Source organism: Phoca vitulina, unplaced genomic scaffold, assembly GCF_004348235.1.
Source record: "Phoca vitulina isolate PV1807 unplaced genomic scaffold, GSC_HSeal_1.0 scaffold58, whole genome shotgun sequence".
NCBI classification, from domain to species: domain Eukaryota; kingdom Metazoa; phylum Chordata; class Mammalia; order Carnivora; family Phocidae; genus Phoca; species Phoca vitulina.
This window is the reverse complement of record NW_022589761.1, coordinates 7,004,951-7,026,251: the sequence shown is the minus strand read 5'-3', so window position 1 is coordinate 7,026,251 and position 21,301 is coordinate 7,004,951. Positions and strand designations below refer to the sequence as shown.

The window sequence follows — 21,301 nt, the reverse complement described above, 5'->3', positions numbered from 1 at the left end:
CTCAGGTCATGATCCCAGGGTCTTGAGATAGAGCCCTGTGTCAGGCTCCCCGCTCAGCGGGAAGTCTGCTTGTCCCTCTGCCCCTCCTCCAGCTCATGCGCGCACACACACTCTCTCTCAAATAAATATAATCTTAAAAAAAAAAAAAGGAGCACTAATTGCAATCCAGCCTTTGGTGATTTTCATTTGTATTTCCCATTTTGTCTATCTCATTTGTACTATTTCTTTTTTTTTTTTTTTAAGATTTTATTTATTTATTTGACAGAGAGATAGAGAGAGAGCAAAAGTAGGCAGAGCGGCAGGCAGAGGGAGAGGGAGAAGCAGGCTCCACTGAGCAGGGAGCCTGATGTGGGGCTCGATCCCAGGACCCTGGGATCATGACCTGAGCTGAAGGCAGCCGCTTAACCAACTGAACCACCCAGGCGCCCCTCTTTTTTTTTTTTTACGATTTTATTTATTTATTTGACAGAGAGAGACACAGTGAGAGAATGAACACAAGCAGGGGGAGTGGGAAAGGGAGAAGCAGGCTTCCCCTGGAGCAGGGATCCCGATGCGGGGCTCGATCCCAGAACCCTGGGATCATGGCCTGAGCTGAAGGCAGATGCTTAACGACTGAGCCACCCAGGTGCCCCTCGTGTGTACTATTTCTTGAATAAATTCTCCCGAATGTGGGATATATGGGTGCTTTTTTATCTTAGCGCCTTTACGGATAAAGAGTTTTTCCTTACTTCCTTATTTGAATATTGAAGTTTTTAAGTGGGGAGGAAGAGTTAGATATATGTGATCAAGTAACATTCTTTTCCAGCAATTTGTCATTAGTTTCTTGGCTTCTGTTACATTGCTGTCATGGTTTTAATTTTCATCCTCTGGTTGTAAATAAAACAAACAAGAAACAAAAACCTGAGTCCCTTTCTTTGATGCCTAACTGTTGATTCTGTCCTTGGGCCTTTACCCACTATGTATGTTCTCTACAACTACTCCTATCCTTCAGCCATGGATTCAGCTCTCAATTTTAGGTTGATGGCTAATTCTCATTATTCTTCATACCTCTAACTGCATAATGGACACTTCCATCTAGAAGTTCTATAGAAATTTCAAATTTTGCACATTCAAATTTTCATACCTCTCCTCATTCCTCCTGCCTTATTTCTCTTCCTTCTCCACTTTCTCCATGTTCCCTTTCTCACTAGGTCACACAGTCACTTGGACAGGTTCTGAGACAGTTACCTGTGAGTCATGTCTAACTCTTTCAATTCTGTCACAGACCAGTACAAATCAGTGACCACTATCTTCAGTTTCCTGCATAATAGATGATGAATGCTTAAGTTGATTATTAACTCAATAATCGACATCTTACAGGATATTTCTACGATGGTTTGTTTTCCCTCACAAGGTAATATAAGATTAGGTGAATATGAAGACTTGATATACAGTTTGTAGTGAACTCTGATCCCTGAATTCACGATGTACATGAGTTCTTGCATATTTTGACCACTGCATTGAAGTTTGATGACTTCATATTAATTAGGATTGGTTTTTACAGGAAACAGTGACATTTAAGGATGTTGCTGTGGACCTCACCCAGGAGGAATGGCAGCAAATGAAACCTGCTCAGAGGAACTTGTACCGGGATGTGATGCTAGAGAACTACAGCAACCTAGTCACAGTGGGTAAGGCTAGCTTTGCAATTTTTCATGGAATTCCTTTCCATTTTTGAAGTGTATGAGGACTTTAACTTGCCAGATGAATTTAGTCTGCCTTGTCTTCACATGATTGTATGTACTCATCTTCAGGGTAAAGCCTGATTCCTTTGTCTCACTTTAGAAATTCCTTTGTCCTCATCCTTCATAGGCCCTCAAGCCCCTAAGACTCAGCCCAAGGTGTGGATGGTGGTATCCAGCATTAACATCCAAGTCCTTTGCTGTTTCCTGTAATAGGTTATCAAGTCACCAAACCAGATGTGATCTTCAAGTTGGAGCAGGAAGAGGAGCCATGGGTGGTAGAGGAAGAAATGCTTGGGAGGCACTGTCCAGGTGAATAAGTAAAAAGGCAGCTCTGAATGAGAAAGCCACATGACAGTTGTTCATGTGGTTGATACCATTTCACATTTTCCAAGATTTTCTTAAAAGCCCTAGTGTTCTAGGGTGACAAATAGTATGAATGGATTGGATTACTTTGACATTTCCAGATACTATTTTCTTCCTATACTGGAGCTGTCTTCCTTTTCCAAATTTTAGAGGGCTGGTAGTTCCATCAGATTTCAGGATGCCAACCTTCTCTAATTCATTTATGGCCTCAGTCTCAGGATTATTGTCCCTCTCTATGATCTTTAAGCTCTCTTTTTCCTTAGTGTTCATAATTTTAGTTCTAATTCCTTATGTATTCAGCATTTCATGGATGTGTAGTATTTTAAAAGTATATTTGTTTCACACTTAGATTCCTTTCAATTTCTTTCCATTTTGAAAAGCTATAGACATATATTCTATAACAGTACTCACAAGTCCCATTTTACTTCACAACCCTCACAATCCCATGTAGCTTTAAGTTTCTGCCTTAGAAATTGGTGCCCTATTCCTACTTATTCCCACCTCCCATTATGTTAATTTTTTAAAAATGTAAATATGCACACTTCAGGGCGCCTGGGTGACTCAGTCCATTAAGCATCCGGTTGTTCTTAATTTTGGCTCTGGTCATGATCTCAGAGTCATGAGATCAAGCCCTAGGTTGGGCTCCACGCTGGGTATGGAGACTGCTTGGGATTCTCTCTCTCCCTCTCCCTCTGCTCCTCCCCCACCTGCTTGCTGTCTCTTTCTAAAATATATATGTATTTCAATATATATATTGCTCTCTCTCAAAAAAAAATATATATACACTTGGTTAAAGAACATAAATAATCCAAAAGATACATTGAAAAGTAAGTCTCCCTCTTATCCTTGACACTGAGTCCCTTTCTTTCCCAGTTGCATACATTCTTTCTCAGAGTTGTGCTGGCTCTTCTTGATTGTTATTTTACCATATGAATGTTAGATACAACTCTCTATTTCCAGAGAAAAACCTATTGGACTTTTTATTGGGAATGTATTAGGTATATAAGTCAACTTTTGGAGATTTGACATCTTTAGAATGTTGAGATTTTCTATTAAAGAACATGCTCTGTCTTTGTTCAAATCTACTTTGTATCCTTCATAAATGCTTTCCAAGTTTTCCCTTTATAGCTTTTGTATATTTCTTAAGTTTATACCAAAGCATTAGATAAGAGAAAAAAATCAGTACTGTACTTTCTGTCTGTGCTTTCAGCACTGTGCTTTCTGTCATTGGAAAGGAATCTATAAACTCATCTGTAAGATAAAATTGTATCCCTGAAAAACACAAGAGAATCAACTGAAAAAGTATAACAAACAGTAAAAGAATCCAGTGAGATGGTAGGATATCAAATTAACAAATAAAAATCAATAGCTTTCATATATATTTCAACAACCAAGTAGAAGGTGTGAAGGAAAGAAAACCACATTTATATTTCTAACAATAAAGATAAAATACTATTTTGGGCATGAGCATGTAACAGTATACAAAACAAAGTCCTGTCCTCATGGAACTTACAATTTATTGGGAACTAGAGTCCTTGAGTTTTTGCCCATAAGAAAATATCTTTTTTTCTTACCCTTTATTATTTGGCTGTGTATAAAATTCTTGAGTCATACTTTTTTCCTAGATAGTTTTTTGTTTGTTTGTTTGTTTTGTAGACAGTTCTCTGAAGACTTTAAATAATCCTCTACTATCTCCTGGCTTTGAATATTGCTAGGAGACATCTGAAGTCTGATTGGTTCCCCTCATAGGTGACTTGATTTGTTTGCCTTGGATGCCCATAGGTTTCTTTTTCTTTTTTTTTTATTTTTAAGATTTTATTATTTATTTGACAGAGAGAGACACAGCGAGAGAGGGAACACAAGCAGGGGGAGTGGGAGAGGGAGAAGCAGGCTTCCCGCTGAGCAGGGAGCCCGATGTGGGGCTCTATCCCAGGACCCTGGGATCATGACCCGAGCCGAAGGCAGACACTCAATGACTGAGCCCCCCAGGCGCCCCAGGTTTCTTTTTCTTTAAAGCTTTAGAACTTTTGAGGCCTATTAATCAATCACTATCGGTTTTTCATTTCAACTTGTATATTCATGTTTTTTGGTTCTAATTAGCATTATCACATATTGCTGATGCAGGTTCCTTTTACAATCACCATTACTCATCTTTAAGTGAGGTTATTTCTTGCTGGACCAATTATTTACAGAAGAGTGTTGAAGATTGTCCGGAAAAATGCTCTGAGTGAATGGGAAACCCTTATCACTCATATCAACTTCCTTTATCATTCAGGGTTTTGTATTGAGAGTTGGTTTGCCCTTTACTTCTTCCAAATCAGAGATTATCAGTTGCATGCTTCCTCTAGCGTGCAGTATCCCTTCTACTCTCCTATGTCAACAGACTGCTTATATAAGAATAATGGCTGTTTGCATCTTCTTATTTAGTCCTGTCTTCCCTACCATTTGATAGGGCCAGATGAAGACCACTATGTTCCTGCCACCAGTTTCAACACATCTGGATCACACTGTTGCAAAAAATAATTAGTTCATTCTGCACACAGAGTGTGCCTTCTATTCAGAGGAACTCTGTTCACTGTGCTTTCTGTCTGAGATAAGAAAGAACAGCCACTATCTCCAAGTTTCTTTCCTACCTAGTCCAATCTATCCTCTGGTCTTTCTTTATTTTCTGGAATTGGAGTTTAGCTCCCTTTTAGTTTCACTGAAGATGTATTTTCTTTTTGTTTTCTTCTTCACTTTTACAGAAAGAGGACAGGACACAGAGATGTTTAATTCGACCATTTTGAAACAGGAAGTTCTCTATGCTATATTTGATCCCATGGATCACTCTTTTTGGAAATGTCTTTCCTTTTGCTCTTCTCTAAAAGATTCTGATATCCCCTCAGTTCCCGTTTATTGTTTATTTCCTGTTCCTTTAGGAAATGTCTTATATATGACTTCTTCTTTCAGCCCTTACTGGGCATTATCCAGAGCCATTCTAAATTACATATAGATCCTTTTTCCTTTATGTACCTTCATGACATAGGTGTGTTCATGCCTTTAAATCAGTATTTAACTACAGAAATGGCAACATTTAATGTCTCCAATATTTGGAAACTCTTCACATCTTTGCCTTTAATTATGAGGGTTCTTACCTATTGTGGTTCTGTTATTTAACTTGGAGTTCGATTTCTCATAAACAGTCCCCAACACTTCTAGCCATTATAGATCTCCCCTCATCTTTGAGCTAACTTTCTAGTTTATGTTTACCAGAGTGATATGAAGTCTTAAAACATACTGCTTATATATTTTTTCATACTTGATTTCTGAGGCTTAATCCACCAAAAGAAAGACTATCTTATTCTTCATGTAATGATTCATGAATTGATTGGTGTAGAGCTATATTGGGAGAGATGCTTCTTATTGCTTTTGTTGTTTTAAAATATTTAATTGGGGTGCCTGGGTGGCTCAGTTGGTTGAGTGTCCGACTCGATTTCAGCTCAGGTCATGATCTCAGGGTCATGAGATGGAGCCCTGCATTGAGCCGCTTGGGCTCCGCACTGGGCGTGGAGCCCGCTTAACATTCTCTCTCTCTCCCTCTCCTCCTCCACCCCCACTCGCACACGCGACTCTCTCTCTCTAAAAAAATAAATGAAAAATAAATAAATAAAAATGAGAAAAACATAATATTAAAAAAAGCAAAACATAAAAGTTTTGAGAGGAAAATTAGCATGACATGTTCATGGGGTAAAATTTGAAGCATAGCTTGATTGGAAAAGGGGAGACCTTAAAGGATTAGTGAAATAGAGGATGGGTTATCTAGTGTAGAGTCAGAGAAGTCTGAACTTTGCCAACCTTCATGCCCTCTTTTGTATTTTTAAAACTTTGTTGGTAATTTAGTTCAATTTTTTCCCTTTTTAATTTTTTTAAAAGATTTTTTTCCCTTTTTTAATCACTGAACTATAGCTATAGTTTTGCTTTATGTGTGGTGGCAGGTTACAACAGTAGTTTATAGGCCAGGACTTAGAAGATAACTGAATATAAAGATTAAAAAATGTCTAATTATCTGAATTTTAAGTTACCCACAGTTGAACCTAGCGAAACCATCATAGAGCTAATAATGTAGAAAAGAATATTATCATTTTGTGTAACAGTATGTCAGCCATGAAGAAAGAACAAAAGCAAAACACAACAGGATTTGCTGGTAAGGACAGTTTCAGCATGGAAAAATGAACATAGGATAAAATGATAGTACCTGCTATTAGAACAATGCAGTGAATCAGATCTTGAACAAAGATGACTTGCCTTGTGATCTTTTCATTGGATACTTACTTATATGCCTTGTTCTTTAAGCACATAAGAGAATGACTTGCAATTAGATGGAAAGTTGAAGCTGTCGCCATTGTTACTACCAATTTGGGGCTGGTTTTAGTTTGGACAGCCTAAGCTTCAAGTGTTTTTATACAGAAATAAGGGAATTAAAACTTATGAAAATTAATTTGCCTTTCGTCTGCAGAATAGACAAGAGCTAAACTTCCTAGGATCATATAGCAGTTAATCTAGGCAAAAGTAATAAGAACTTGGGTTATAATTTGCTTCTGTAACCTAATGTTACTGTTATCATTTTCCTTTTATAGTATTTCTTTCCTTTTTAATATATATTTTTAATTTTTCTCAAATACATGTACTTCTTTTTAAAAAACATAGAAATACAAGGCTTATGACAGTCCCTTCTTCTAACCTCACATTTTACCTCATTTAGGCAATTATTTTCATTTCAACTTACTTAGCTATTTCTTTTAGTATTGATCTTTATTTCTAAATAAATACTTTAAAAAATTTTATTATAGGGGTGCCTGGGTGGCTCAGTCGTTAAGCGTCTGCCTTCGGCTCAGGTCATGGTCCCAGGGTCCTGTGATCAAGCCCCACATTGGGCTCCCTGCTTGGCGGGAAGCCTGCTTCTCCCTCCCCCACTCCCCCTGCTTGTGTTCCCTCTCTCGCTGTGTCTCTGTCTGTCAAATAAATAAAATCTTTTAAAAAAATAAAATAAAATAAAAAATTTTATTACAGTCATTTTCAAACATACAAAAATAGAGTATAAGGAATCCTCATTGTATTCATTACTTAACTTCAATAGTGATCAACATTTCGCCAGACTTGTTTATCTGTCTACCCCAGTTTTGTTTTGGTTTTGTTTGCTGAACTCTTTTACATTTCACCTTTGAATACCATTGTATATATCTCTAACAGGTGAAATTATTTAAATAACCACAATATTATTATCACACCTAATAACATTAATCGTAATTTCTTACTATCATCTGATATTTAGTCTCTGTTCCTATTTCCTCAGTTGTCTCAAGAATATATTTTTATGGTTGGTTTATTTGAATCAGGATCTAAATAAAGATTAGCACATTGCATTTGGTTTACATATCTCTTAGGTCTGCTTTAATTCTTAAGAGTTTCCCCCCCTTCTCTTCCCTCCCAACCCATTTTTTTCCCCACACATTTTATTTGTGTAGAATCCAGGTCATTTGTCTTTTAGAACAAGGTCAGCAATTTTTCTCTTTAGAAGGCCAGATAATACATAGGCTTTGTGGGCTGGATAAAGTCTCTGTCTCATATTCTATCTCTCAACAACCCTTTAAAAATGTAAAAAAACATTCTTAGCTCATAGGCTGCACAGAAACAGGCTATCACTAGTTTTTGCCAGCCCCTGCTCTAGAATGTCCCACATACTGGATTTGGCAGTTTGCTTCCTCATGGTGTTTTACATACTCCTTTATTCCACTTTTCCTATAATCTGGCCTTATTGTATTCAAGTTCAGTTCTTTAACAAGGATACTTCATTGATGGAGCTGTGTGCATCGTATTGCATCTTATCAGATTGGTTTATCCCATGTTTATATTAAGATTGATGAGTAGAGGGGCACCTGGGTGGCTCAGTCAGTAAAGCGTCTGACTCTTGATTTCAGCTCAGGTCATGATATCATGGTCGTAGGATTGAGCCCCACATGGGGCTCCACACTCAGCATGGAGTCTGTTTGAGATTCTCTCTCTCCTCTCCCTCTGCCCCTCCCCCTGCTCTCACTCTTTCTCTCTCAAAATAAATAAATAAAATCTTTAAAAAATTGATGAATAGATTCATGTGTTGTGAATCAGAATCCATCTGTTTTAAAGATTCATATTAACTTTTCACTAAGGCTTTTAACAGCCATTGATCATCTTTGGCTAGATCCATTATTTTATTAGAGGTTTCTTCTGCTTTTATTAGCTGGAATTCTCCCATAGAAAAGAACTCAAGGGGCGCCTGGCTGGCTCCGTCAGTGGAGTGTGCAACTCTTGATTTTGGGGTTGTGAGTTCAAGTCCCACACTGGATGTAGAGATAACTTAAAAAAAAAACAAGAACAACTCTGTCAATAACTGTTTGATTACCCTGAAATATAATTTTTACAGGGCAGGAAAGAGAAATACTTGACTCCTTTCCTTCAAAAACTTTTTTTTTAAAGTAGTCTCCATGCTCAGCATGGACCCCAACATTAGACTTGAACTCAGAACCCTGAGATCAAGACCTGAGCTGAGACCAAGAGTCAGATGCTTAACTGACAGAGCCACCTAGGTGCCCCTCTTCAAAAACTTTGAGAATAATGATTGGTGTCCTAGCATTCTCTAGTTTGCCAAGTTAAATCATTATAAATTTATATAATGAGCATCAAAATAAATAACATATTATTCAGTGCATATAAATGATATATATGGAAAACATTTAAAAATGTTTATATATTTACAAAATATATAAATTATGTTTCATTTATTTTTTTTTTAAAGATTTTATTTATGGGCACCTGGGTGGCTCAGTTGGTTAAGCGACTGCCTTCGGCTCAGGTCATGATCCTGGAGTCCCTGGATCGAGTCCCGCATCGGGCTCCCTGCTCAGCAGGAAGTCTGCTTCTCCCTCTGACCCTCCCCCCTCTCATGTGCTCTCTCTCTCTCATTCTCTCTCTCTCAAATAAATAAATAAAATCTTTAAAAAAAAAAAGATTTTATTTATTTATTTGACAGAGAAAGACACAGCAAGAGAGGGAACACAAGCAGGGGGAGTGGGAGAGAGAGAAGCAGGCTTCCCGCGGAGCAGGGAGCCTGATGCGGGGCTTGATCCCAGGACCCTGGGATCATGACCTGAGCTGAAGGCAGACACTTAACAACTGAGCCACCCAGGTGCCCTATAAATTATGTTTTAAATATATTTTATATGTGTTATTTATTAATAAGCCCCTATTATTAACAAATTTAATGCTCAAATTGTCATATCACTAGCCAGAGGATTCTTTGGCTAATTTTATAAATTTCCTGCTCCAGACATAAAATAGCTACTTTTCTAAAACCCCTGCTTCCTTTAGTGGGAAATGATTTGGAGACCACAATGTGGGCACTATAGTTGCTCATTAGTACTAGGTTGTCATTGCTTATAGAGCTTGTAAGTGGACAAAGCTAGAAAAATGCACTTTTTAGAAAGAAAAAAATGTACATATTTATACTCATACATCCAATTCAAATTAAAGAGTGTAGGGTTATTCTTACCTTTTTTGTTTTGTTTTTGTATCTTTTATACTGAAAATCTCGGCTCCTTTTTGCATTAAAATATTTATTTGCTTAATCCATATATATTTCTCAACTTTGGCATTGCTGACATTTTGGGCCAGATAATTCTTTGCTGTAGGGGACTATCCTGTGCATTGTAGGATGTTTATGTAGGGTGTAGAATGTTTAGCAGCCTCTGTGCCCTCTGTTAGGTGCTGGGAGCACCAATCCCCTTTCTCCCCACTTCCCCAAGTTGTGACAGCCAAAAACGTCTCCAGATCTTTCAGACATTGCCAAATGTCCCTTGAGAGCCCAAACTGATATCTTTCTCCCTCCCTCCCTCCCTCTCTCTCTCTCTCTCTCTCTCTATATATATATATATATATATATTAGTTCCAAACAATAATACCAATATTACTAATAATGAAAAAGACTACTGGGGTGCCCGAGTGGCACAGTCGGTTAAGCAGCCCACTCTTGGTTTCAGCTCAGGTGGTGGTCTCAGGGTTGTGAGATGGAACCCTATGTGGGCTCCGCACTCAGCATAGAGTCTGCTTGAGATTCTCTCTCCCTCTCCCTTTGCCCCTCCCCTGCGCACGTGAGTGAGCGCTCTCTCTCTAAAATAAATAAATAAATCTTAAAACAAAAACAAAAAAAAAAGAAAAGAAAAAGACTACCAAATGTAGTTTAAGATTTCTTTGGTTGTTTTTTTTTCTCCCTTTGGGTATAGTCAGACTACTGTGTTTAAAGTCACTTGAAGTGATTATGGCCCTAACTTCATATATAGATTTACTCTTTTCCATTTGTTTTCAATTTTTAAGAGCTATTTTGGCTTTTTTCCTCCTCTTTTGATTTAACTTTTTTTGTTGTTATGTAAAACATTTACATGATTCCAATGTCAAAACTATAAAACAAGTCAGAGATGTCATGCTTCCATTCAGGATATATAAATGGAAAAAATCAATGTGCAGAACAGCATTTAGAATATGCTGCCTTTTTTATAAAGAGTGGGAGAGGCATATGTGTATGGATATATATATGGCATATGTATATGTACATATGTAAATATGTACATATTTAATATATGTATTTTAAAAGAATATAAGAATAACCCCAAAATTAATGAAAATGCTTACCTTTCAGGCAGTGGAGGAGGAATCAGTGTTTCAGGGATAGGATGGAAGCTAGTCTTCTCTGAATATGCTGTTATTTGGTAATTTCTAATTATTATCAACTTGATATTAATAAAAGATGAGGTTTAGTACTCTTACACCACCACCACCACTTCCCCTTTCCTTTTTTCTGGATATAGCTGTATCACAGTTTTTGGCTAAATTGGTTTTCACTGCTTACTTTGTTCTTTTAGTTGATACACTGTTATACTGAGCCAAGAAATGACTATTAATTATATATCCTTACATAGATTTTTGTCATTCCTAGAGTTACTACTTGCCTAATTTTTCTGTTTGCTTTGTTTTCTCTATATTTTTAATTGTAATGATACTTTCAAATCTTTGTTTACATAGGGAATTCATCAGTGTCACTAGTTTTCCTTATTTTGGTGCATGAAAGGATAAAAAAGAAATTCTAAACATCTAACACATTTTTGGTGCTTTTTGAATAGAACCTAGGAGTTTTTTGTTGAGTTGCAAATGCCAGTTCTAGAATTCTAGTTCTGTGGGTCTTTTGTTTTTAATCTTCTCAACTCCTACCTGGAGGTAAATGCCAGCTTTCACAAGGGGCAAGCAACAGAAAGGGATTGGAAATCTTACCATTCAATATCAACAAGTTTACATAATTCCTAGGTTTTTAGTATGAGGCTTCCTTTACATAAGCTTCATTTGTTCCTAAGTCTAGAGCCTATATAGTTCATTTTCTCTAGAGAGTAAGCTTTCTTTTTCCTGCTCAGGTTGTGGATACATGGCCACTTCCTGTGTGGGTTGTGTGGGGGGTGGGGAGGTATTGGCGAAGATGCAGTTACAGAGAAAAGAGCTTATTAGCAGCTAATTTAAGAAGGAAGGAATTTATATGAAGGTATTAAATGTCCTAGAGAACCTTTGGGAGGACTGAAGGACCAACTATAGGATAAGCTTTTAGGAATGAATCTCAACGTCGTATCAGAGAAGTCAGCTGCTAAGTGAGTTCCTTTTCCCACTATGATCAAGAAATTGCTTCTGATGGGGCACCTGGCTGGCTCAGTTGGTGGAGCATGCAACTTTTTATCTCGGGGTTGTGAGTTCAAGCCCCACGTTGGGAGTAGGGCTTACTTTAAAAAAAAAAATGAGGGGCACCTGGGTGGCTCAGTCAGTTATGCATCTGCCTTAGGTTCAGGTCATGATCTCAGGGTCCTGGAATCGAGCCCTACATCAGGCTCCCTGCTCAGCGGGGAGTCTGCTTCTCTCTCTACTGGCCCCCACCCCCTGCTTGTGCTCTTTCTCTCTCTCAAATAAATAAATGAAATCTTAAAAAAAAAAAAAAAAGAAATGGTATCTGATTGAACCAGGGAAATGCCTCTATAACCATGAGCTTCAGAACCTTACCACTTCTGTTGTAGTATTTAAGTAAAATGCCTGTTTTATTTCTAATTTTAATTCATTTCTGAATTAAAATGTTGTATGATTAATCTAAATCACATCCAGAGCCCTACATGCAAGTGTGTCCAGGAAATACAGTTGTAACTCACTCTTTGCAGGATGGAAAAACATAGGATGAGGTTGGAAACATGTTACTTAAGCAAATCCATAATACTTGCCTCAGGGAGTGTAAGTGTTCCCTATTCAGACTTTAAATTAATCCTCTTCAGACATCTCTCTACCTTTTAAGTCCCTGAATTCTCTAATTTGTTAGCTTTTCCAGTGTTTTGTGGCTAAATCACTTTGTTGCTTGACATTTGTATCTTTGTAGTACTTTAACTTCTTAGCTCTGCCATTAGTTAACAGTTCCCTATATGCCTTTCATCTCCGTTCTTTTGTTGAAATCTCTTGTTTACCCTTCTTTACACTCTTATTCCTTTGTTCTTGTGGATTTGACCTTTTATTTTTTTACTGTCATTTTAATGGAATTTTAGGGAGGAGAAGAAATAAACATATACATTCAATCCACTGTGTTTAACCACAAATGTTAATTTTATCCTCTGGTCATTTTGACTCCCTATCCAGTCATTTGTATCATCACCCTTTCATCTTAATTATTCTGTTCATGTTACTGATTTCTGCATTGTATATGCATACTTTTAAAAGCAGTCAAAGCTACTTAGGCCTATCAATGTCAGTTTTCTCTCCATAATATTTTATAGGAGTTAACCTCTTAAAACTTAGAAACTAGGGTAATTTGCAGTTTGGATTTTTTCATATTGGGAGACTAGAGTCAACATAAAAAATCAACTCCATAGGAGCAAATTTCTGAAATGTTATTAATAGTGTAGTAGCAGAAAAATTCAAAAGTAATAATTTTTGGTCCTCCATTTTAGAAGTTTGGGAAGTTGATGAACAGATCAAGAAGCAACAGGAAACACTTGTGAGGAAAGTCACATCCATCTCCAAGAAAACTCTGATTAAGGAAAATGTCATTGAATGTAAAAGAGTTACAAAAATATTTCCTTTGAGCTCAGACATTCTTACTTCAAGACAAAACTTCTTTGAATGTGACTCACTTGATAAGGGTTTGGAACATAATTTAGATTTACTTAGTTATGAGAAGAACTGTGTAAGAGAGAAAAACTATGAATATAGTAAGTACGGGAAGCCTTTTTACCATTGCTCATCCCATGTTCTAATCCCCTTTAAGTGTAATCAGTGTGGACAAGACTTCAGTCATAAATTTGACCTCATCAGACATGAGAGAATTCATGCTGGAGAGAAACCCTATGAATGTAAGGAATGTGGAAAAGCTTTCAGCAGGAAGGAAAATCTTATCACACATCAAAAAATTCATACTGGGGAAAAACCATATAAGTGTAATGAATGTGGAAAAGCTTTCATTCAGATGTCAAACCTTATTAGACACCAGAGAATTCATACGGGGGAGAAACCTTATGCATGTAAGGATTGTTGGAAAGCCTTCAGTCAGAAATCAAATCTCATTGAACATGAGAGAATTCATACTGGAGAAAAACCCTATGAATGTAAAGAATGTGGAAAATCCTTCAGCCAGAAGCAAAACCTTATTGAGCATGAGAAAATTCATACTGGGGAGAAACCTTATGCATGTAATGAATGTGGTAGAGCCTTTTCTCGAATGTCATCTGTTACTCTACACATGAGAAGTCACACAGGGGAGAAACCCTATAAATGTAATAAATGTGGAAAAGCCTTCTCTCAATGCTCAGTGTTTATTATACATATGAGAAGTCATACAGGTGAGAAGCCCTATGTGTGTAGTGAATGTGGGAAAGCGTTCTCTCAAAGTTCATCCCTTACTGTACATATGAGAAATCATACAGCTGAGAAACCCTATGAATGTAATGAGTGTGGAAAAGCCTTCAGCAGGAAAGAAAATCTCATTACACATCAGAAAATTCATACTGGAGAGAAACCATATGAATGTAATGAATGTGGGAAAGCTTTTATTCAGATGTCAAACCTCATTAGACACCAGAGAATTCATACTGGTGAGAAACCTTATGCATGTACAGTATGTGGGAAAGCCTTTAGTCAGAAATCAAATCTCACCGAACATGAGAAAATTCATACTGGAGAGAAACCCTATCATTGTAATCAATGTGGAAAAGCTTTCAGTCAGAGACAAAATCTCCTTGAGCATGAAAAAATTCATACTGGAGAAAAACCATTTAAATGTAATGAATGTGGTAAAGCCTTCTCTCGAATCTCATCCCTTACTCTTCATGTGAGAAGTCATACAGGGGAGAAACCGTATGAATGTAATAAGTGTGGAAAGGCCTTCTCTCAATGCTCATTACTTATTATACATATGAGAAGTCATACTGGTGAGAAACCTTTTGAATGTAATGAATGTGGGAAAGCATTCTCTCAAAGAGCATCCCTTTCTATACATAAGAGAGGGCATACAGGTGAGAAACGCCGAGTGTACTAAATGAGGGAAGGCCTTTTCTTAAATTTAACCCATGCTTTACTTTTGAAACATATTGGTGTAAACTTAAAAAAATGAACAATATCTTTATGGAAAAACTGTAAAGCTTCACTGAAGGGCATAAGACTTGAATAAATCGAGAGAAATACCATAAATGCAGATGGAAAAACCCAATATCATAAAAATGTCAATTCTCCCAGAATTAATGTATAGACCTAATATAGTTCCAAACATCTAATACTAATTTTCTAGGATCTTTACAAAGTGATTCTAAAATTCATGTGAAATGGAAATACCTGGATTGCTGAGACAATTTTGAAAAAAGAAGAGAGAGGACACATCTTCTACCATATACTACACAAAAGTTATGGTCATTAAATAATATGTGGTATTGGAGCATGAATAGGTAAATAAACAGATTTTACAGAATAGAATGCCTAGAAATAAATCAGTGAATATACGTGAATTTGGTATATATTAGACATGATATCATGAATCACTAGAGAAGTGACAGCCAATGAAATTTGTTGGGAGTATTTGGTTCTCCATAGTAGGGAAAAAATAACTACATGCAACCTTACAACATATAAAGAAACAGAATTCCAAAGGATTTGAACTGGAATGTGAAAAGCCAAACTGAAGTTCTTGGAAGGAAATACAGGATGTTGTCTATGACTTTGAGGCAGGGAAGCATTTCTTAAAAGACAAAAGGACCCTGTAGTTCCATTTCTGTATATTCATTCTAAAGAAACTTACAAATACCCATAAGAAATATATATATGAATTGAAAACAAGCTAATTATTGATGGGGTAATGGGTAAATAAAGTGTGATATAGTCAAATAATGGAGTAGTATACAGCAGTTAAAAGTAATAGAGTAGATCTGTATTTTGTAACATGGATAGTTATGTAAAACAGTGTAGAGTGAAAAAAAATCAAGATCCCCGAATGAAACATTGTATAATGAATGACATTCGTGTAAATTGAAATTAAATCATAAAGAACAGTACTCTGTTTTTATTATTGAAATATGTATGTATTTAAAATGGACTGGAGGGGCGCCTGGATGGCTCAGTCGTTAGGCGCCTGCCTTCGGCTCAGGACATGATCCCAGGGTCCTGGGATCGAGCCCCGCATCGGGCTCCCTTGCTCCACGGGAAGCCTGCTTCTCCCTCTCCCACTCCCCCTGCTTGTGTTCCCTCTCTCACTGTGTCTCTCTCTGTCATATAAATAAATAAAATCTTTAAAAAATAGTAATAATAAAATTTAAAAAAATAAAATAAAATAAAATGGACTGGAAGGGTACATACCAAATTATTGTTAGTATTGTCTCTGGCAAGAGATTAGGTTTGAGGGTGTTGATCAAAGGGGGCTTTAGCTTTATTTGTAATTTTTATGCCTTAAAAAGGAAGATTGATAGCATATAAAATCTTAATGATATACAGTGGCAATATGGATGTCTTGTCTTAATGGTGTTTTTTGTAGTTATTTCTTAGAATTTATGGGCTAGGGGAAGCCTGTGCCCATAGGAAGAATATTATGATGGATCCATATGCCCTATCAGATCCTGAACTATTTTATCAAATATATTTCCAGAAAATTAGTAATTAGAAGTAATAGTCCTATTTACTGTATGTAATATGAAATTAGCATACTTTATCAATCTTATACTTTTTACATTTTAACATTTCTAAAATACATATTCATCTTTCAACCAATTATGTCTTAGATTTAATATGTAATTATCAAGAATTTGAACATCAGATGGCAGTGTGATACATCAAGTATGATTTTATTTACCATTTTAGAGCATCATGGTCTACTAATGATCCCTACTCTCTCAGTGTGTCTCACATTATTTGGCAATAGATTTGTTGGATTCATAACTAACTAATTAGTAATGTATTTAGAGTCATTGTGGAGAGAATAAGATTTTCCTGAGAAACTGACTATGTGACATTAGTTTTCTTGCCCTGTAAGTTTCCATACAACCAGGATAGACATTAATATCATTTGTTAATCATTACATTTTGAAACGAGAAAGCCTTTTATTTTCTTGAGATGGCCATAAGCAATTTTGTAACACAGCTTCACTTTAAACCTGCAGATCATATTATTCCTTTTACAACCCGTAATTTATATGACCTATCTCATTTTGGTTGGAAGTGGTAGTGGTCTCAGACTCTGAGCAGTGATAACAGAGTTCCTCTAAAAGGATCTCATCCTCTATAATGATATATGAACAAACCCTTACTTAAGGTAATGTTTTATTACAGCATCTCTGCAATATTACTTGATATACAGAAAACCATTAGTGCCTTTATAAAAAGGAGATTAGAATTGGGGCTATTGATCAAAAGGGAACTTTAGCAATGAATGTTTAAATGTTAACTAAATTTGTTTGAAGGTGATTTCACAAAACAAAATCTCAAACTACAGTTGTGATATATAAGCATGACTGTATCAATTTTGACTTTTATTAGCTTTTTTTAAAAAGCTTGACCGTGATTTATTACAGTTATAAATTGCAGGGACTGATTTTCATGAAAACAACAATTTACCAAAACTTAAGTATCTAAATGAGTATTGTCATTTCATAGTCTCTTCTTTAGTAGGTTTTATGCTAAGTCCAATTTTGCCAGCACACCTAATTTTTGTAGACTTCTTTTTTAAAAATTAGTTTTCAAAGTTCATATGTTATCTGCATAACAAAACCTGTGTTTGACGAGGATGTGCAGAAATTGGAAACCTTGTGCATTATTGGTAGGAATGTAAATTGTACAGCTCCTGAGGAAAACAGTTTGGCAGTTCCTCAAAAAGTTGAACTTAAGATTACCATATGATTCTGCATTTCTGTACCTAACTAGAATCCAGAAGAATTGAAAGCAGGGGCTCAAAGTGATCCTTGTACACCAGTGTTCATAGCAGCATATTCAGAACGGTGAAAAAATGGAAACAATCCAATTGTCCAGCAATGGATGAATGGATAAACAAAATGTGAGATAGACATGCAATGGAATATTATTCAGCCATACAAAAGAATGAAATTCTGACCCATACTACAATGTAAACTTAAACCTTGGAATCGTTATGCTAAGTGAATTAAGCCAGACTTTTATGTTCTTTTATGAACAAAAATTGTATGATTCCACTTATATGAGGTAACTAAAATAGGCAAATTCATAGAGAAAGTAGAATAAATAGAGATTACTGGGGTGGGGAGGAAGAAATGGAGAGTTATTGTTCAGTGGGTACATCGGTTCTGTTGCAGATGAGAAAATAGTGATGATGATTAAATAACATTATGAATGCATTTAATGCCACCTACTTGTACACATAAAAATTGTTAAAATGTTAAGTTTTATGTTATTTATATTTTAACACACATGCACATACACAAGTTTAAAAATACCCTATTTTGTAATGCCAACATCTGAAATATTTGAGTCATTCTCTATTGATAACGTTTTCTCTTGATTCTTTCTCACCTTTCCTATATTTTTGCTTATGTAGTAATTTTGATTGTATACTGAACATTGTGAATGATATGTTGTAGAGATTCTCAACTTTGTTATAATTTTCTCGAGAATGTTGACTTTTGTCCTAAAAACAGTTACCTTGGCTGGACTTAAAATCCCGTCTCTCTCCCCTCAGAAAAGTAATAGTTGAAATATCTGCTCTTCTTTCAGTCTTCTAGCTGTTGATTTCTATAGACTGTTTGGAGTTTACATAAATTTGTGAGGTTCAGGCATCAAAGATTTGGGCCAAATTTTTATGTAGATGTTGAATATGTAGCTCCCTCCTTTCTGGGATTTAACTCCTAATTTTTAAACTACTTTAGCAGCCTCAAACTTCATCCTCCAACTTCTCAGGCCAATAAGACTGTGGTTTTCTACTTGCATTTAGCTACCCTATGCCACAGAGGCTGGGAAATACCATTATGTGATAATCTGTATAAATATTAATGTCTCACAGTATACTTTTTTCCCAAAGGTCAACTCCCCTTCAGTTTTTTGCCTGTTTTTAGTTGTTCCCCAATGCCTTCACATTGTGGCACGCGTGTGTGTGTAAAATATATGTAGTCTAGAGTTTATTATCTTTTATGGTAGTCTGAAATAAGGTAGTTTGCCACTACTAAAAGTGGAACTAGAAGATGACATTTGAGCAAAGGAGGTGAGGGAATGAGTCATGGAGGGATCTGGATAAAGAACACTTAAATATAGAGAACAGAAACTTCAAAGACCCTGCAATGGTCAAGGCACCTTGGTGACTCAGTGTCTGCCTTCAGCTTAGGTCATGATCCCGGAGTCCTGGATTGAGCCCTGCATCAGGCTCTCTGCCCAGCAGGGAATCTGCTTCTCCCTCTTCCTCTGTGGTCTCTCTCTCTCTTTCTCTCTATCTCTCTCTCAAGCAAATAAATAAAATCTTAACAACAACAAAGACCCTGCAATGAGAGCATGCCTGACATATTCAAGGAATGGTAAGGAGTAGGACACTATGGCCAAAGTAAAGTAAAGAAAGAAGACAGTAGTAAGTGATGAAGTTTAGAAAGAGATTGAGGACCGGATTAAGTAGTACCTTGAAGATGAGTCTGGGAAGGAATTTAAGTTTTGTAAAAAATGGAAAACTTTAAGCAAAGAATTGACACAATCTGACTTATGTTTTAAAGGAATTGTCTTATAGGATCTAATAGAGAGTAGAGGAGGAAGTGTGGAACCAGAGATACAAATCAAGAAGCTTGAGGTAAATAGTCACTTGAATCTGGGTGATAGTGGTTGATGTATTGAAAAGTAGCAAATTTCTTGAGATATTTTCAAGGTAAAACTGTAAAGACTTGGCCGATAGGTTTGGTGTGGTTCATTAGAGGAAGAGAAGATTTTTGGCCTAATCAACTTGAAAGATGCAGTGTCCATCTGTTGAGATGGAAGAGCTTCAGGATGAGCTGTTTCGAGAGCCTAGATTTCCGAGCACAGGACTATACTACGCAGTTAGATAAATGGATCTAGAATCCAGGGGAGAAGTATGACTAGAGATACACTTTCATGAGTTAGAATATTCATTGTAGTTAAAGCCAATGGACTGGATCAGAAGAGATCTAAGGACCGACCTGTGGGGAGAACTCCAGCATTTAGAGGTCAGAGAAATAAAGACAAAGTAGCATAGGAGACAAGAAAGTGGAGCCAGGGAATTAGGACAAAAATCCAAAGAGGTAATGTATTAGAAGCAAAGTGAAGAAAGTGTTTTAAAAAGGAGAAAATAATGAACTTTATCAAATTTTGTTAATTGGTCAAGTAAAGACAAGACTGAGAAACTGACCGTTGAGTTACTTAGCAATGTTAAAGTCATTGGTGACCTTGACGAGTAGTTTAAGTGGTAGTAAGTAAAATTCTAAGAGTAAAGAGGTAAAATGACTAGTGATGGGAGACTTTACAATCTCTCTGCCTGATCAAGCAGACAAAGGTTATTAGGCTTATAGATGATTTGAACAGCACAATTAACAAATTTGATCTATTGGTACATATCTACAACATGCAGCTGGCAATGTCAAAATACACATTCTTTCCAAGCAAACATGAAACATTTATGGAAGTTGACCACTCAGTATCAATTTCACTGGTGTAACTTAAGAAACAAAGGAAGAAAAAAAGAAACAAACCAAAAAACAGACTCTTAAATACAGAGAACAAACTGGTGGTGGCCAGAAGAAATATGGGAAATAAAAGGGATTAAGAGTACAGTTACGGGGGTGCCTGGGTGGCTCAGTTGGTTAAGCGACTGCCTTCAGCTCAGGTCATGATCCTGGAGTCCCTGGATCGAGTCCCGCATCGGGCTCCCTGCTCAGCGGGGGGTCTGCTTCTCCCTCTGACCCTCTTCCCTCTCATGCTCTCTGTGTCTCATTCTCTCTCTCAAATAAATAAATAAAATCTTTAAAAAAAAAAAAAAAAGTACAGTTACGATGAGTACTGAGTAATGTATAGAATTGTTGAATCTTATTGTACACCTGAAACGAATATAACACTGTATGTTAATTATACTTCAATAAAAAAACAAGTATCAACCAAATATCAGTAAATGATATCTTAAACTGCATTCATCACATTGCAGTTAAACCAGACATCTGTTACAAAAAGCATAGGACCTCTCAGTGTATCGGAAAACAAGAAAGTTATCAAAGACTACTGGGGTCATTCAAAAAGACATAGGAGTCAACTTGAAAGGACTCTCACTGGCCAAAGATAAGATAATTTTAACAAGGAAAAGACTAATGACTACAGAAGAGTGAAATATAGCAATTTGTAAAAATCCATAAGATCAAATAATGCTGCAAGAAAGCAAGAAATCAAAACTCATTTTTTGCCACTAGTGGTAGTGGTATCAACTCCTTATATTGAAAACAAGGGGGGCACCTGGGTGGTTCAGTCGTTAAGCGTCTGCCATCGGCTCAGGTCATGGTCCCACGGTCCTGGGATCGACCCCCACATTGGGCTCCCTGCTCAGCGGGAGGCCTGCTTCTCCCTCTCTCACTCCCCCTGCTTGTGTTCCCTATCTTGCTGCGTCACTATCTGTCAAATAAATAAATAAAATCTTTAATAAAAAATAA

The 21,301-nt window shown here is 36.6% G+C and overlaps 1 protein-coding gene across 7 annotated transcripts in view; it reads left to right on the top strand.

The window, feature by feature from the left end:
- ZNF568 (zinc finger protein 568) overlaps positions 1–21,301 on the top strand; it is an 84,639-nt gene that overhangs the window by 26,958 nt on the left and 36,380 nt on the right. For 5 of the 7 annotated variants that reach the window (XM_032390220.1, XM_032390215.1, XM_032390219.1 and 2 more), the window contains 2 exons: positions 1,544–1,670; positions 1,938–2,033. In XM_032390220.1, the coding sequence (XP_032246111.1) occupies positions 1,544–1,670; positions 1,938–2,033 (223 nt within the window). Of the gene's footprint in view, positions 1–1,543; positions 1,671–1,937; positions 2,034–13,120; positions 15,760–21,301 lie in introns of those variants that run through there. The other 2 variants (XM_032390222.1, XM_032390221.1) reach the window with 2 other exon arrangements.